The 18,192-nt window shown below is 44.8% G+C and overlaps 1 protein-coding gene across 3 annotated transcripts in view; it reads right to left on the reverse strand.

Annotated features, from left to right (window-relative positions):
- Positions 1–230: 230 nt before the first annotated feature.
- LOC142767045 (uncharacterized) overlaps positions 231–18,192 on the reverse strand; it is a 123,152-nt gene continuing 105,190 nt past the window's right edge. For all 3 annotated transcript variants that reach the window (XR_012884726.1, XM_075868260.1, XM_075868261.1), the window contains one exon: positions 231–424. Coding sequence is in view for 2 of the 3 variants with exons in the window: in XM_075868260.1 (XP_075724375.1) it covers positions 248–424 (177 nt within the window). In the remaining variant the exon portion in view is untranslated. The remainder of the gene's footprint in view (positions 425–18,192) is intronic.

Consider the following 18,192-nt stretch of genomic DNA (forward strand, 5'->3'; position numbering starts at 1 on the left):
GTGATGAAAGCATGATCATTAATGGTTGTGGTTGCGATGAGGACGTGCCATTATAGGGACCAATTTCAACGCATCAATATCAGACGACGCTATAGCTGCCAAACGGCCAATAGCCGAAGTATAAAATCTCAAATATCAATACAAAGTAGGTACTTATTCTGTCAAGACATGATTTACTTTCACAATATACCGATTGCTATATAGCCTTTCTAAATGTACACAGCATCAAAACACGTAGGACATTCATTTATTTGCGACACGTATATGGTTTAACATGTGAAAAACCATCAGGTAGCTGTGCCAGCTTCCAGCAGTCGATAAAGATATTGGAAGAAATACACTTATGGTGTTCGTCGCACAAGCCGAGTTTGCACTTGTAGTTGACGCCGCATTTCATGCCATCAAAACCAGCAGGAGATACAGTCTGCAACAAAAAAAACAATAGAAAAATGTTGGTAATATTGTGTATATAGAAGGCTGCATGTCTATAGGAAGCTGCATGTTCATCGTCTTTCTGCACATAAATAAATCACCCTGCACGCTATTACGCTGGTTCATTGTAATAAAATATGTTTAGAACAACGCACTAATAGAATGACGTTTCACTTTTGTACGCCACAGCTACAGCATGTATATGTCAAAGGGAAGTCAGTCATCTTGAAGAACCTATTTATACCTCTTCGACCACACCGAAAGACGTGGTGCCAAGGTGTCAAATAATATTGTTCATTTCGTCAACAGAATCAATCTATGTAGCACATAAACATTGCACTTTGGGCTATCTCTCGTGTCTCTTCCAAATCAGATGCTGAGTATTTCCAGTCCTTATAGTGGAACAAGAAGACGCCAAATAAAGGAACGAGTGATTCATTGACATTTAGAGACATGTGCTTGGATCTGGCGTCACCTGGGCTGGCTCACCACTGTATTTGATTTGATTTCACTGATGTTGCAATATGTGTATTGCAATGAACCTTTTTGAGGTCACGCATAAATCAGTGTGGTACAAAGAATAAACGTCTTCAGCTGAATCATTCGTTTGTAAATTTGTGATACTCCATCATCTCCATCGTTCTTACGCCGTACGTATTCTCGTGTGCATTAAGGGTCAATATTTCACATTTCAATCACAAACGGGTTTTCAACGTCAAGTGTAGCCGTGCCATGTTGTTTGCCACGCTTAGCAATTTTTAAGATTGTTCTAAGATAACGCGCAGCTTGTGACTAGTAAACTTTATTCTACAAGTTCACGCATGTCACCAGCTGAAAGCTTCGATAAATTACTTAAAGAAAACGCGTTCCAACAATTATCAGATTACACGACCACCGCGATACATCAGGCCACCAAGTGCACAGCATAAATCACCTGTCTCTTTAACGTCCCGGACACCCAATATATAAGGTAGCTGCTCTTTATAATTAAGAGGATATTGAAGTGATCGTGAAGCAATGAGCGAGTTGCCCACTGCCACAAGCTTTGTAGTCAGAGTGCATGCCCGACAACACAAGAGCCACTACAACAAAGGGAGCCACCACGGAAATAACTCTTGTGCAGCCTAAATCAATTATTGCACAGAAGCCAAGCCGCCACTTAATTTTCCTGTATTATCATGTTAACATCCCGAATAATCTCCCAACGTACACTATTTAGTCACCAGCTTCCACAATTGGAGCAGCGAAAACGGGCAAAAACTTAGTATGAACTCTAAGTTCATCTTAAAACAACGAACACTTACTGAAGCAGCTTTTCAGCTGCCTCAATTGGAGTCTTCAGCAAAGAGAGGGCCAAAACTCTGTTTCGAAGCCGTGCGCAGCTCCTTAAAGAACACGTCGATCTTTTCCTGGAGAAAATAACCCACGTGTGCAGCTGCGTAGACGCTAATCCGTTGAAGCAAAACAAATTGGGTTTCGTCATACAAAGAGCAAAAAAGATGCTTTTTACTGTGTTAAGCTAAAACGAACAGGACATCATACAGTTATATCTGCGACGACCAAAAAAAGGGAAATGCGGCTACTGCAGTTTGACCACCACTATACATAAGGCAACGCCCATATTTTAGAATTCAGCTACGAGGGCATATGTCAGAATAAAGACAGCAGTGCTCGGGGAACTTCTCCGAATTTTTTTACCCTGCCAGCTGCAATATTTTTCCATTCCAGACATTGTTCTAGAAAGCATTCAAATGGTCGCTAGAGCCTAGAGACTAATTGCAGCTGTAGCGTCAACCTAATATGGTGAAGACCAGCGTCTCAATGCTTTTCCGAGCCCACGTCACAACTCTGTTTAGCCACTTCACCATGGCCAGGCACCACCGATGCCACCCATGCTATATAATTTTCGTATTGGTCAGTGGTGCACCTTAGAGAAAAACAGACACTTGGTGTGCCTGAGACTACTACTGCTCAGTAGTCGGCCGTACTTACCTTCATCATTAGTAATGAGTGATTGGTATTCGTGGTTTGCTCAGCATTCCACAGGGAGTAATTAACCACACGGTAACAGGAACCTTCTCTCAAGAGTGCTGTAGACTATCTGAATACCTCCCCCTTCAAGATCGCGAGCACACTAAAATGAAGATGAAGAACAAGCTTACCTTCCCCTTCAAGGTCGCGAGCACGCTAAATTGAAGATGGAGAACAAGCTTACTTAGCTGTGGTGCGAATGCGTTACCAACACCAACGTAAGATAACGCACTAGAGGTGAACGGTCGAAAAGGAAAAACAGTGAGGTTAACCATACCAGAAAAGCCGGTTTGCTACACTACACCGGGGAACGGGAAATAGATTTTAAAATGTAGCAAAAATATTGGAAAGAGAAAGCACAACACGTAACACAGCACACACACAAATGTGCAGTCTGTTACATGTCCATAATGCTCGCGTGGTACGAGACACCACTGTCACAGCCCCGTTTCCAACTTCGTTTTTTCTCAGTAACTTCAGGAGTTCCAAGGCCGTCTTGACCAGCGATGAGTTCTGAAGAATATATTCAACCGATATTGGTGTACTGTCATGGCACTCCCGAACAGGTGCCAGGTACTGTCTCTGGACATCATTCATTTATTTACTAAGCTACTCATTTTCAAATATTCCAGGGCACTCAAAAGCTATTGGAGGGGTGGGGAACATGATTAAAACAATATCACATGTTCTTGGCAGTGGAAATATCAGCAGCTCCCAAGCACTACGTGGTAAGTATGAGAGAAAAAAATACTAATTTCAGCCAAATGACTAAAAAAATCTGATATATTCATTTCACGAACAGAACGAGGCAGATCGTTTCAGTAGACAATTCTTAGGGGAAAAAAATGCATTTGGTTAGTAGGTGCGAAAAAGCGTGTACTAGGCAGCTACACAAGATGTGGAGTAACGTCCTCTCGCAACGACAGGCATTGCAATCAGCGTTGTTGGCCAGCATTGTCGCAGAGGCTTATCTATAGCGACAGCTTCACTGCTCTCGTTGACACAACAGTGGACCATGACATCGTAAGCATGCCGCTTGCTGCGTTTCAGAAAAAAAATCATGACTGCCAATAAAGTCGGAAAAATAAAGTACGTCTTAGTAATAAACTCACCCTGCGAGCTTCGGAAAGTATGGCTTATTTGACATCTACATCTTCAAATGAAATGCTGTCATGAAACAAAGAACTATGTCGAGAACTCTAACATAGAAAAAAGCGACACCGTTGGACAAGAACCTACGTAACTTTGCTTGAACTTGCTAGATTAAGATGTCACCAATGCACGTTGGCTGTAGCACTTGATTGCTGATTACGTCTGAAGATCTGGGCCCCGTTAGTGTGTCATTGCGAGTTATAAACATTTGCTGCTACACCATAATGCTTCTATCGCAAAAGACAGTGCTTCGTTACATAATAGTCCTCTAATACTTTTCTTCTGATAATTAAACTCCCGCGAAAGCTTCCTGTGGGGAAAAAGTAGCCACCATTGGCGCCACTGTAAGCAGGAGGGCATCAATTGACCATGCTTGGCCGGGCTGTAGCGCGTTTGAGGAAGCGTTTTTCATGAAATACACTTCTTCAGAAATTTTTGTGCTCCGTTGTTCTTGCTTCATAGCAGCTATTAGTAATGTCAAAATGACCTATTATGCTTCACGTCAAATTGCCTGAGGGTGTGTTCACACTGAGCAATCCGGCCGCCGAAAGTGCGCCGAAACGGATTTGGCGGTGGTCTCGCGTCGTCTGCCAAATCCAATTCTCGCACCGTCCACCGCCAAAGCGCTAGTCAAGAAGCGCTAGAAGCGCTAGTCAAGAAATTTTCACAAATGGCGGCCAAGCCCTACTCACTTGTCAAGTCGCAGTGCACGTAATGGAACATCGTAAACAACGGGAGTTTAACCCACTCTATGCCTACTCAGGGGACGAATTGCAACTCATGATTACGGAGTTAGACAAGGGGAGCAGAAAGGTGGGCCTTGAAATTAATCTGCAGAAAACGAAAGTAATGTACAAAAACCTCGCAAAAGAGCCGCGCTTCGAGATACGTTATAGTGCACTTCAAGTCGTAAGAGACTATGTTTACTTAGGGCAGGTAATAACCGCGGAGCCAAACCACGAGATTGAAGTAACTAGAAAAATAAGAATGGAATGGAGCACATTTGGCAAGCACTCTCAAATTATGACAGGTAGATTGCCACTATCCCTCAAAAGAAAGGTGTAAAACAGCTGTATCTTGCCGGTACTTAGCTACGGAGCAGAAACCTGCAGACTTACAAAGAGGGTTTAGCTTAAATTGAGGACGACGCAGCGAGCAATGGAAAGAAAAATGGTAGGTGTAACCTTAAGAGACAAGAAGAGAGCAGAGTGGATTAGGAAACAAACGGGGGTTAGGTATATCATAGTTGAAATCAAGAAAAGGAAATGGAAATAGATGTAGCGCCTAAACAGAATAACCGCTGGTCATTAAGGGTAACTAACTGGATTCCCAGAGAAGCCAAGAGGGTTAGGGGGAAACAGAAGGTTAGGTGGGCAGATGAGTTTAAGAAGTTTGCGGGTATAAATTGGCAGCAATAAGCACAGGACCGGGTTAACTGGCGGAACATGGGAAAGGCCTTTACCTGCAGTAGACGTAGTCATGCTAGTGATGATGATGTTGACGATGGTGATGATGATGATGATGCCTACTCTACGTCTCTATTTTGTGGAAGAGGTGACCGAGCTTGTCGTTGGCGTGAACGAGCTGGTTGCCGTCTCGCAGAGAAAGATAAACGCATCAACGCAGCTGGCGTCGGCAGTTTTTTCTGCTGGTTATGCTTTACAAGACAGTAACTTGGCAGCAAAGTAAACAATAATGCTCCTTCTTCTTTTTTGCGCCCGAAAATTGTCGAAGTTTTAACAACCGGAGAGCGTAGAGGCGTTTGTGAGTCGTGACAACAACCGGGTGACAGCGCATCCATTCCGCGTTTGCCACTTGTTAGATGACATATTCGGCGGCGCGGGTCGCGTCCTGTGGGAACGACGCTGCGTTTCGGCGTCAAAAGAGTTTCAGTCGCTTTAGAAAGCAGATGTTTCAGTGTGAACTAGGGGTGAGTCCTTCATTGCTGGCGATGTTTTAACTGAGTCCGTCTGTCAAGTGACGTGCATTCGTTGCGTTCTTGAGTTTATCAAATGCTGCATAGTCGCTTCCGGGCTTAATCTGAGAACTCTGGCTGGTTTTAGATGGCTGAAAGGTTACATACTTTGCGCTTGCGGAGCAGCCATGCTCTGGTTCCACGTAATGTTCACGGTCGGAATAATTGTCATTTTATTTTATAGGCCGTCACAAAGCAGCCAATAGAAGTTCGCGAGCCGACAAACAAATCTGTATATTAGGTTTGTTCGGCATTATTAGCTTTGAAATACCGCTTAAGGGATATTGTTAGGGATAAAGCCGAAAAGTGAAAAGCCAGAATATGGGGAAGAATGCTCAAGTTGTGCTCTTTTTTTTTACCTAATGTCATAATTTGCACCCTTGATTTTAAAGATTAAAATTGACACGGAACGATTGTACACTGCTATAGGCACTATGTGCTATTTCTAAACGAAAGCTCCTGATTTTATGCTTCAATATTTGATAACGCAGCCAACTTCTAATATACGTGTTTTCTTTATTCAATCCCTTGTACTCTCCCAAAGACCGCGACTTCCAAGTCCGCGTTCTGAATAGCCACAGTGTTCCTGCTACACGCACATAGAATGCAACTAACGTCTTCCTTCAACCCAGTTTTTCAGTTAAACGAATCAGTTTGCATGACAATTCATTGCTCTTTTTGAATATTTCCAGAAATATTGTTTGTGCAATTAAATATATTTTTTATTCCAACTTCCGCTTTTTAGGTGTGAAACATTTCTTCTCAACAGAAACAAATATGTGCACCACTAACCTAGCAGTGGGTAACATTCTGAATTTAGCATCTACGCTACGCGTTGCAATCAGCATTTTTTTTTGCTGAAATTACTGGCACTCGTCGAGAATTCTAAACTGCCGTGAAGACATGCGCATAATTTATTCAAATATGCATTTCAAAAATGTGGTTCAAAGTTGCGAGATGGAGTAAAGGACACAACAGAAACCATTGAAAGATATTTTCGCTGGCATAATTGAAACTGTTGCTTCACGGTGGGAAATGAGGCCTTCACTGTCTGCAGCTCCGATGCTGAATAAATGGTAACGTGTGTTTGACACTTTGCATCAAGGCACTGATTGCGATTATTCATTCTGACAACATCTCGAAAGAGTGAGAAAGCGCAAAATTTATAAGAGAAGGAAACAACTTGGTTAGCGTAGTGATCGGATAGGACACTTGGAAGCTTTGTGCGACACTTACTATCGATTTCTTCGTCGGCTGCACTCGAGACGTCTGCATTCGCGACTGTCGCATCATATTCCGGAAAAAGCTCTCGAGGCATTTTTAGAGGTGGGCGCTTCGTCGCGAGTGAACACTTTTTTGCTTTGGAGAAATAAAAAGGCAAACCTTTAAAAATCCTTGGTACGGCATCTTCCACCAGTCTCGGCCGTTCTCGGGGCAGCGAAACGATTACTCCGTTCACTGCGCACACGTCCGCACGTACAATGTCACTAGCGCCGAAATGCCTTCACACACGCGAGCATTCATTGAGTCAGACGAAAATTCAGCAGTCTCTTGTCGCAAGATCGCACGTTTCCACCTGTCGCGTTTATTTGCGTTGGCTGGAAAGCAGCCGGCTGAGCCGGCTTCCTCGCCCCTCTATCAACGGCTGCGCCGCGGTGCGGAAAGTGCAGGTGGCGTATGAAATTCTTTCATTGAGTAAAACTGGAGTTTCATGGCCAGAAAAAAGTGATAAGAAACCATGGTTACACAACAAAAATACTTCCGTCCTGTGTGCTTAGATTTAGGTGCATGTAAAACAACCCCGAATGGCCGATATTTCCGGTACCCACTACTATAACGTCTCAAATACTCTTAACTTGGTTCGGGATAATCAATCTCCCGTGGCCCCTCCTCTCCCCACCCCCCTCCCCCAAAAAAACGCAATCTCCCACCAAATCAAACCTTGCATAGCATGCGAAGCAGCGCATGGGTCGACTTGATGTTTCGTTTGTCACAAGCACCTTGCCCGATGTTAACGCGTCCTTGTAATAAAGCCCACTAAGAATTCACTGTGGTTTCTGCTCCCGCACTCTTTTTTGAGCACACCACACCTGTTTATCACCATTCCACATGGGAGGACATGAATTTATCACGCGTCTGTGGCATTTCGGTCTCCGATGTCATCACGTGATTGCTCAGAGTGTCTAAGGGGGAGAGGCCACAGCGTATTATTCAGACTCTTACATAGATCACAACGCGAATGCTCGTGAGCGCGTTCTGGTAGTACTTATGGTAACTGTTGCGCATGCGCAATAAAGGTGGTTACGCATGCCAGACTGAACTCTGCCATGAGCTGCTTCTGATCTAAAAAATGATTACACGAAGGGTAAATAATCCTAATGGTGCACATCAGCCAATAACAGCGAAAATTGAGCAGAGGCACAACGGTTACTTTTAGTGCAAGACAGTAGCAGCGTTTGAGTCTCGACGACGTCTATTACACAGAGTCCCCACCAAACCCTCCAACAAAGACGTTGATAATGGTGATGATTGTATACAGGTCAATAACAAGATGGGGAAACGCATCAAATATTGTTACATAACAAAAGAGACGCCGTATCGACGAGGCTCTGGATGAGATATATGTCAAACCAGCTGCTGTGGCTTCACCGGGTGACCAGTGACCAAGCGAAGACAACCCTTCGTCCTCTTTGTCCATCACAAACGCGCATCGTCCCACAACATGTCAACATGCATGTAGCATTGTCCTCGACAAAGGCCCCGCAGTGGTGGTCTAGGGGTTAAGGTACTCGGCTGCTCTCCCGCAGGTCGCGTGATGGCATCGCGGCTGCATTTCCGATGGAGGCGAAAATACTGCAGGCCCATGTGTTCAGATTTCAATGCACGTTAAATAACCCCAGGTGGTTGAAATTTCCGAAGCCCACCAATACGACGTCTCTCTTATTCATATGGTAGTTTTGGCACGTTAAACCCCCCATATCAATCAAGTCCCCGCCACATAGAGCGCTGTCTCAGCGCGTCTAGATGTCAACGTCAATGGGAGAGTGGTAAGGCTTTAAGTGTGCCACATGTACTATTGGTGGTGTGTGGGGCAGCTGAAGGCATTGAGGAAGCAGGGGCAAGATGACATATCACAGGAGTAACCTCACAAAAAACTCGGTATGGACCTTTGTAGCGAGAAAGAAGTTTTTCCGACAAGCCGACGTGAAGCTCGGGGACCACAGCAGGACCGACGAACCAGGTAAAGAGAGCACATCACAGTGCCGTTGATCGTACAAGCGCCGCTGGTTCTGGTGAGAGGCCAGAATGCGAGTCCGGGCGATTTCGCGTGCATGGGCAGCCCGAGTGATAGTGTTGAGGGCATATTCGCTGGTCGGTGCCTTGGTAGATAGAATAAGTATATAAATGGGTACTGTAGGTTCTCGGCTTATGAAGAAAAAAAATTTGCAGATGCCTCTTACAGCGGGAATCGATGATATGCGAAGCACGAATGAGAAATTTCGATATGTTACTTTAAAATGAGCACAACGTTACGAGGGGGAGTTAATTTATGCTGTTTCATGACTTCCATATCATGCTTCGCATGTTTGGACGTGTAATTTACATTCGTCTTCGTTTCACATCACGTGATACCGAATTTAGTATATGTCGAGCTAGCAAAGCGGCCATGAGCATGCTATGAGGCTGGTATGTTGTTCATATTCCTACATAAAATGCGTGTCAGGATTATCATGTTTGCACCAGTCGTATATTTACTGATTTATTGACGGCACGTAACACCAAAAAATGGCATACGTGGAGCTAGCAAAACGGTGGCTAGTGCATCATGAAGGACTCAATATGCTCCATTGTAGCGGTGACGTGTGCGCACGGTGGGCAAAGCGACGCCACGTTAGCAAAACGCAAGCACTTATAGTTTGACGCCAGGCGCGACCAGCGTCCGTCTGCGTGCCTCGACGGCAAACGGCCCGAATCGGGACATGCTGCATTTTGCACCGATGCGTTATTTAGGCAACCCTCAGTCTCCGTGTTCTCGTGACGGAGGGACACCGGACGCGCTGAAATGCTCATGCGCCAAAGCAACGCAGCGTGCTGCGCGCCTGCGAGTATATGGCAGCACCGGTGCCTGGGGTGGCGACGCCGGCGTGACGCGACGAAACAACGCCGGCGAGCACGCTCACCGCGTCACGTCAAAGTGTATTGGCACCTTGACTATGGCATGTAGTCAAGTTGTCACATGACACGCATCTCATGATTATTATGTTGCATCAGTCACATACCTTCGTCATCCATTGGCGAAACGTAATACCAAGTTTGGTACATGTGAATCTAGTGGAACGGCCGTAAGCGCATCATGAGCGTAGCATGTAGTCATGTCTTTACATGACGCGCATCTCATATTCATCCTAATTGCCCCGGTATCATACCTCCGTCATTCATACACGCCCCGCAGTACCAAACTTGTTATATATGAAGCTAGCAAAGCGGCTGTCAGTGCATCATGAGCGTGGCATGTAGTCATGTTATTACATAACACGCATCTCATGATTATTATGTTTGCACCAGTCACATACCTTAGTCATCCATTCACGTATCGTTTCATAGACCCTTTCATAGCCCTAATGGCATCACCTTAGTTTGGTATATGTCGTCGGGAGTTACAAACACAGCCTATTCTTGGTCTTTCTCGTCAACCGCAATCTGCCATTAGATGGAACATAGGTCAATTGAAGAAGACTATCGTGCACCATGGAGACAATCGAGGGCGTCATCAATGCGGGGACAAAAGTGAACATCCTTTTGTGTTTCAAATAGGATGGCGTTAAGGAATGCAGAAGCGCCACGGGTCATTTTTTTAATAAGCACAATGGGAGAAGCCCAAAGGCTCGAGGAGGGTTAAATAATTCCTTTGGCTAGCATCTTGTTGGCTTCTTCTTGAATTATCTTATGCTCTTCCAGACACCCGGCTTGGTCGGCGGTGAGTAGAAAGAGAACCATCTGTGTTAATGCGGTGCTTTAAAAGGCGATCTGGTGGATGTGGCTGCTGTCGATGTCGAATATGTTGTGGCAGGAAGACAGAAGCCGGCATAGGGCGTCATATTGCTTAGGTTTGAGTTCCGGGTCAATTAGTGGGGGAAATTCTGCTTCGGGGGAGGTGGCATCTTGTAGGCGACACGGAAGATCAGAGCATATGCCTGTCGTAAAAGTGGTGACGTGGTCGTCTAATAAGGGTCTTAGCATGGTGACGGTGACTCCTTGTGATAGTACTTGCTTCGTTAAAACTAAATCGATGATAAGAAGACATGTCCGGTTAGAGGCCATGGTTGAGAAAGACTGCGGTGCAGTGACGTCGTGTGCCAGGAGAACATAAGAAACAGGCGGGACACACTGGCAGGAATATTCACTGTAAATAACTGGAGAGGTTGTTGCAGATTCAATGAATTTTAGGGCTTTTGGTGGTATCCAACTGAAGTCTGTGGTACTTAGGCTGTTCGGCCATTCAGAGCGAGAATGTGGAAGAAAAGGAAGTTCTAAACAGAGAGTGCCGGCGGAACAACCTGTGAGGACACAATGTGTCGATAAGAAGCCCACCCGAAAATTATGTCGTGAGGGCCACCTTAGAGCACTCTAAATAAAACAGGACTAAGGCGGTCGGCAAGGCTAATACGAGTGGTACACATTCCAATGACAGCTACAGTTTTACCATCAGCGACACAGATGGCTATTATTCCGGCAGGCATGAGTACTTCTTTGAAGCGATGACAGAGACGATCACCTATTATGGACACCTGAGCTCCATTGTAAACTAAAGCCCCCATGCACTAAATCAAGTTCGCATTGGTAGTAAACATCCACGGAGGATTTGGGTCAGTCGCACTTGATGTAGCACTACCTCAAAGAGCTGCATGATCTAGTTTTCCGTCAGGATAGATCCATACTTAGTCGGCGTTGGATAGTAATGGGAAGAAAAATGGCGGTGTTCCGGTGATGGTGTTCCAATGGTATAGCTGCTGATACGCAATTAAGAAGCAGATTGGCTTCTCCTCTATTGTTGGCTTATCGTCTGCTAGAGATACGGGGATCTATACCTTTCACATCCACCAAATATTTTACGGAAGACAAGATATGCCGTATGGACAAGGCTGTGGCTGAAATATATTTCAAACCAGCAGCACTGGCGTTGCCGGCTGACCACTGACCAAGCAGAGGCAACCTTTCGTCCTCTTCGACAGAACACACACAAATCGTCCCACAAAATGCCAATATGCATGTAACACTAATATGTTTGCACTAACTTTACCGGTTACAGTCTTGACATAGTGCTTAGAGTATGAGCCTCGCGTGCACGTAGTCCATCCCGTGCTTCCTATTTCAGTGGAGCAGAATTCCCAACCACATTAAAAAAAATTCTGCGCTGTGTTGGAATTCAATTAGGCTAAGCGTGGAGTGTATCCTCACCAGCGACCACCATCGACAACGCAATTACTCACATGAAAAGGACTTGCCACCCTGGCGCAGTGTCTGGCCACAACCTCCCACTTGATTGCGCCAATGAACCCTCAGCCGTCAGTTTGCCGCGGCTGTGAAACAATTTACCGCAGTTGCATTCAGACCTGCGACGATGCCTAGTGTGCTAATAATATCCGGTCCAGACAGGCCGGCCGCCATTAGAACCTGAATTTAGCAACCTTTAACGCTATAACCTTAGCTAGGGAGGAAGGTCCAGCTGTGGTATTCGAGGAGTATATGGTGTGAAACGGGTTATAATAGAGCTAGCTCACTGAGGTTAGGAGCACAGATCACGCCTATGCAGGGCTATAGACGGTTTTGGTGTTTGTAAACAAACCGGCTCATGCCGAACGGCCTACCCCGCTAGACTTCCTGTGCGGCACTGCCGGCAATGTTTTTTGAATTGTTCCGGCGGTGTCTTTCTTGTGTTTTTGATTTTTCTGCTCTAATAATTCTGAAGCATTCCTTAGGACGTGTTTAGAGCAACATCTAGCGACTACATGAAGGGGCTTCACGTAGCACATGGTAGGCAGGCGCGGCCACTGCTGCAGGTGACGCGGCTCGCGTGGCGGACGAGCGCAACGCAATATCTGTCGTGGCTTTCAGATAAGCGCAGTCCCCTTCTCAAATTTACCTTTGATAGTGGTCGTGCCTATACAAACAGAAAATGCATAAATTTGAGGACAAGGTTTTCAGTGAACATGATTTGGCCACTTCGTTCTGCATGTCGACGATGTATATGCGCTTTGAAGACGCAGACTGGGAAGTGACAGCGCACACCTGTCTTTTCGTTGTACATGTCTTAAAATCGCACCCACATCGTCAGTGTGCAAGGGAAAAGTGGAGTTCAATTCAGCTTTTCGACAACAACTGGAATCCGTCCTCCTGTAGAACCCCGGACGTATTTCAATTATCGCCTAAGCACACAACCTCAGAATAAAATGCCCATTTCCGTACCTATGTCACACGGGGCACTTTTTAAAGAGATCAGCGGCGATCGGAATCGCTCGCAATTTGAAGTGTTCGCGTGACTGAGAAATCATAAAACTCACTGATGTGAAGACGTGAGCTATGGCTGCAGGGCCACGCGAACTACTATGTTTTACTTGCAAGTAAGCTATTCATGAACCAAATTTTCAAGTTGAGCCTACTTAAGACGGCAGTTCATCTTCACAACCAAACAATAAATGAGCTTGAATGAGGCGATGTTCATTAGCGGCACGATAAGTTAGCGCACAGATAAGTTAGCGCACATTAGCGCTAACTTTAGCGATAAGTTAGCGCACATTAGCGCACAGATAAGAGCAGACTCGGCGATGTCGCTTTCGAAAAAGCATATGCAATGACAACGAAACGAGGACACTGTGGTGTACACTGTGCGGTGATTAATGTTAGGCGCGGCTACTTTGTGTCCCGTTTGTTTCGAACAGAACGCGCAATTGACATAGCTCAATCTATAAAATAAATGCCTTTGCGATGGATTTTCAGTGTTGGCTTCCACGTTTTGCTACCCGTTTCCCGCGTCAGTACACTTATCTGCCAAGGATGGAAGACGAGTGACTGATGTCGTCCCGGTAATGGGCGCATTCGACTAGTCCATCATCTTAGTATCGCCTCTGTGCCAATAATTAGTCTGTGCTGAGCTCTACATTACCTTTGATGAAATTGGCGAGAAAAAAATACGCGCTCTTGGTGGGAAACCAGCTTTCTCACGTGATCGCTGCAATGCATGCACTCTTTCTATTGTCAACGGTCAGAAAACGAAACGTTTTGACTGGCATATAAAGTTATTTCAGGCATGTAGACTGCATCCTGGCTTGACACAGCTGTGCTCGAGTTATAGAGCTCTTCATCGAAATCATTTTATCCGCATAACACATCGGAACACAGGCAGCCGTGGCCAGCAACAAATGCTTAAACCACGCAAAACAAGATAAAACGAAAGTTTCTAGGGGTTGATTCCTGGTTAACGGACACTGTTGCCAGAGACCAGCAGGCTCATGTGAAACCACCTATGGATTGGGCACTCTCTCTACTGTCTTGGCTTGGCTGAAAGAGTAGAACAGTGCGTGAAGTTCCTTAGCCACAGAAATATTGCTGGTAACGTAGAGAAATACTAGAGGAATGAATAGACACTAAAGTCAAATAACAATTTACGTCAGAGTGAAAGCTCAATCCATGACTACATCTAAAACGACAACATTATCAACAACAGTGCCCTTGTTACCGAGAAATTAAAGTAAATGCGCAATAGCAAAAGCTCTGCAGTAGGACATTTTCAGAATAATCCCGATGACGTCAGAAGGACCACCTACAATTATTCACTTGTAGTTTATCTAACTGAACTAAATAACCTTGTGTACTTCAAGAGACGCGATAGAATGCTGCTTGTACGTTTCTGGTTGATTCATAGAAAAAAGATCCGCCAAACGTTTCTATGGGGAATAGTGCGAGTGGTTCAAAACTTCAATTTTTGAGTGGTTACTCGGGACAGGACCGAGTCAACTAGCAGAACATGGGAGAGGCCTTTGTCCTGCAGTGGACGTAGTCAGGCTGATGACGACGACGACGACGATGATGATGATGATAACTTGGGACAGGTAGTGCCGTCTAGAGGGGCGCCGTTGAAGAAAACAACGCCTGCAATTTCGAGGCTAATGGCGGGAATATGATCAGAGGCCATTGTTGTTGCGATGGCTCCCGCTGCTTTCGATCTGCTGCAACTAGCAGAAGAAACACAGAAAACGTCTTGCACGGAAACAGTGGCGTGAATTGGTGCGATCGGTTCGCTTCTTGAGGCGGGTAATTTGAAGCTCGTTAACCTGATGTGGACCACTAAAACGTGATTTTATTTCAAATTATTTCCTTCCTTGGCACAAAAATAACACTACGAAGTTTCTGAGCCACTAGTTCAACAATCAACGTCGACTTAATTGTTGCCTTTAGAGTCAACTTAATGAAAAGGGTTAGGTATAGCAAATAGACTCATTATGAGATACAATTAGAAGGTGGTAGAGACTTCCACGCCTACATTCAGCCATGACGATGTTTTAGCTGCACAGGCTTCTACGAAGACTTGGAATTGGGAAAGAGCAAAGTCAAAGCATAGTATACCATACTGATGGGCAACTTAGGTTCTGAAGTAGCCAGCAAGCAGTTTGGAAACCGGGCGGTAGGGGATTACGGCATCGCTACCAGAAATGCCAGAGTGGATTTATCAGTGTATTTTGCAGAACGCAGTAGTTTACGGCTCTTGAATACCTTCAACCGAAAATTAGTAAAGCGGAAGTGGACAAAGAGCAGTCGTAATGGCGAAAGTAAAAATATAAGAGACTTCATGCTGAGCGTACACCCAGGCATCGTGCAAAAATAGTATACCATACTGATGGGCAACTTAGGTTCTGAAGTAGCCAGCAAGCAGTTTGGAAACCGGGCGGTAGGGGATTACGGCATCGCTACCAGAAATGCCAGAGTGGATTTATCAGTGGATTTCGCAGAACGCAGTAGTTTACAGCTCTTGAATACCTTCAACCGAAAAATAGTAAAGCGGAAGTGGACAAAGAGGAGTCGTAATGGCGAAAGTAAAAATATAAGAGACTTCATGCTGAGCGCACACCCAGGCATCGTGCAAAATGGGGAAGCCCTTGTTGAGATACAGTGCAGTGACCATAGAGTAGTAAGGTCTCCAATTCGCCTTGACAACATTTATATGCAATAATCCAATCAATGTGCCAGCACTGACAGGGCAAGTACAAAAACTAAGCGTGTCGCTTCAAAACAGATACTACGTTCTTGTTGAAGAAACTGGTATTAGCACTGACGCAGGTACGAAAACTAGCCACCCTGTTCAGGAAATGTCTCCTGATAGGGACGGTACCAGAATCTAGGAAGGATGCTAAAATCACCTGAAACCATAAGAAAGGACACAACAAAGACTAAGAATTACTGGCCGACTACTTTGCTCGCTGTCGTATGCAAGCTATATGCAAAGGCTATTTAAAGCGGAATTAGTACAGTAAAACTTGATCAACAAAACGAACAAGTCGGATTTCCAACAAGCTACTCAACAGTTAACCACATTTACACTATCAGTGAGGTATTATAGGATTGCTCAGAATACACCCAACCACTGAACATTGGCTTCATTGATTACGAGATGGCGTTTGATTCAGTAGAGACATCAGCAAAGATGCAGAGACTGTAATATCAGTGCATCTACAAAACACATATAAAGGTCCTGGAAGAAATATACAGAGGATCATCTGCCACTATTGTGCTTCATAAAGAAAGCGACAGAATACCTATAAAGAGGGTTGTAGGGCAAGGGAATATAATCTCCCCAATTCCAGTTACATTGCGCCTACGGCAGGTTTTCAGAGGCCAAGAATTGGAAGAGTTAGGACACAAGTTAACGAAAAGTTTCTGAGTAACTTGCGCTTCGCCGATGACATTGCTGAGGAACTACATTGCTGAGGAACTACATTGCTGAGAAACTCGAGGGATGAATTTTTGTTCCTGACTACTGAATTAGACAAGTACAGCAGAAATGTATGTCTCAAAATAATTTGCAGAAAACGAAAGCAATGATCAATAACCTCGGAAGAGAAGAGCGCTACGAAATAAGTAGCCGTGCAGTTAAAGTTGTAAAATAGCATGTCTACTTAGGAGAGGTAGCAACCATGGAGCCAAACCACGAAATCACTAGAAGAATAGGAATAAGGTTCAGCACATTCGGCGAGCATTCTCAAGCCGCTACTGGTGGACTGTCACTATCCTTCAAAAAGGAGGTATATATTATCTGCATCTTGCAAGTACTTACCAACGCAGCAAAAAGCTGGAGGCTTACGAAGAAAGTGCAGCTTAAACTGAGGGTGACGCAGCGAGTGACGGAAAAGAAAATGGTAGGTGTACCCTTAAGAGACAACAAGAAAGCAGAGTGGGTTACCCAACAATTGGGGGTTAATGATATCATATTTGAAATCATGAAGGAGAAATAGACAAGGGGCGGGCAAGTAGAACGCAGGAAGGATAGCCGTTGGTCATTAGAGAAGCTGCCTGGATTCCCAGACAAGACGAGCTTGTTTGAGGGAGAAGTAAAGCTAGGTGGGCCGAGGAAATAAGAAAGTTTTCGGGTATGATGTGGCAGCAGCGAAACATGGGAGATGCCTTATTTCTACAGTACGCGTAGTCAGGTTGGTCATGATGATGACTAATTTTGCTCTCGCACAGAAGCGGCTAACCTGACTGCTATTTGTGGTAGTCATGTGCATACAAGAAAACGTGAGCCACCTCAGTTACACATGAATGGCCATCGAAAAGCATGACAAACATGGTTACCCGGTAGCTCGGCAAAAAACGACTGCTCGATAGTAGCCTAGAGGCCAATAAAAATGACTGAAACTTAATACGCAGGCCAGGAACTCTTCTTGTACCCTACAGCAATACTTTGTGCTCCGGTTTTACCAGAACGACGTGATAGACGTCATCATAGTGAATATTCCAATCTTGTTTGCTTGTCAGTATATTGAATCTTTTCAACATGGCTGTCACCCGATGTTTTTCTTTTTCATTTTTTCCTCTTCAAGCACGTGAGCACCGCGTGTCGAATTTTCAATTGCACATTTTTTGTAACTTTGAACAGCCTAACATAGAATACGCTGCTTCACTTGGGTTTCAACATTGCACGTTAAATTCTCTTTTTTGCCTTCTGCCGGTGCCGCCAAGGTACGCTACATGTTGGAAAGATAAATAACCAACTTCTGTGACGCTGAAGTTGATGACCTGGCATCACATCCATGCATGAACAAGGCCCTTAGAAGGGTGATGATATATTATTTTATGTTCTTCTAGCAAATCTGTTTTGCACGAAATGTACAAGTGCCCTGAAGATTGAGAATAATGTGCTCGACTCACAACGCTTCTTTGCCCCTGCAATGAAAGGAGGACTGCTATGGGCCTTTTACTGAAGGTGACCAGAAACCCTTACTGCATGGTAGTCTTGTCTGGTGACCACCTGATGTCTTTTGGCCTAGAATTTCCGTTTTTTTCTTGTGCTAAAACTATTTTGAAATTTTAGTTTGCCGTTTTTACAT

Source organism: Rhipicephalus microplus, chromosome 7 (assembly GCF_043290135.1).
Source record: "Rhipicephalus microplus isolate Deutch F79 chromosome 7, USDA_Rmic, whole genome shotgun sequence".
Taxonomy (NCBI): domain Eukaryota; kingdom Metazoa; phylum Arthropoda; class Arachnida; order Ixodida; family Ixodidae; genus Rhipicephalus; species Rhipicephalus microplus.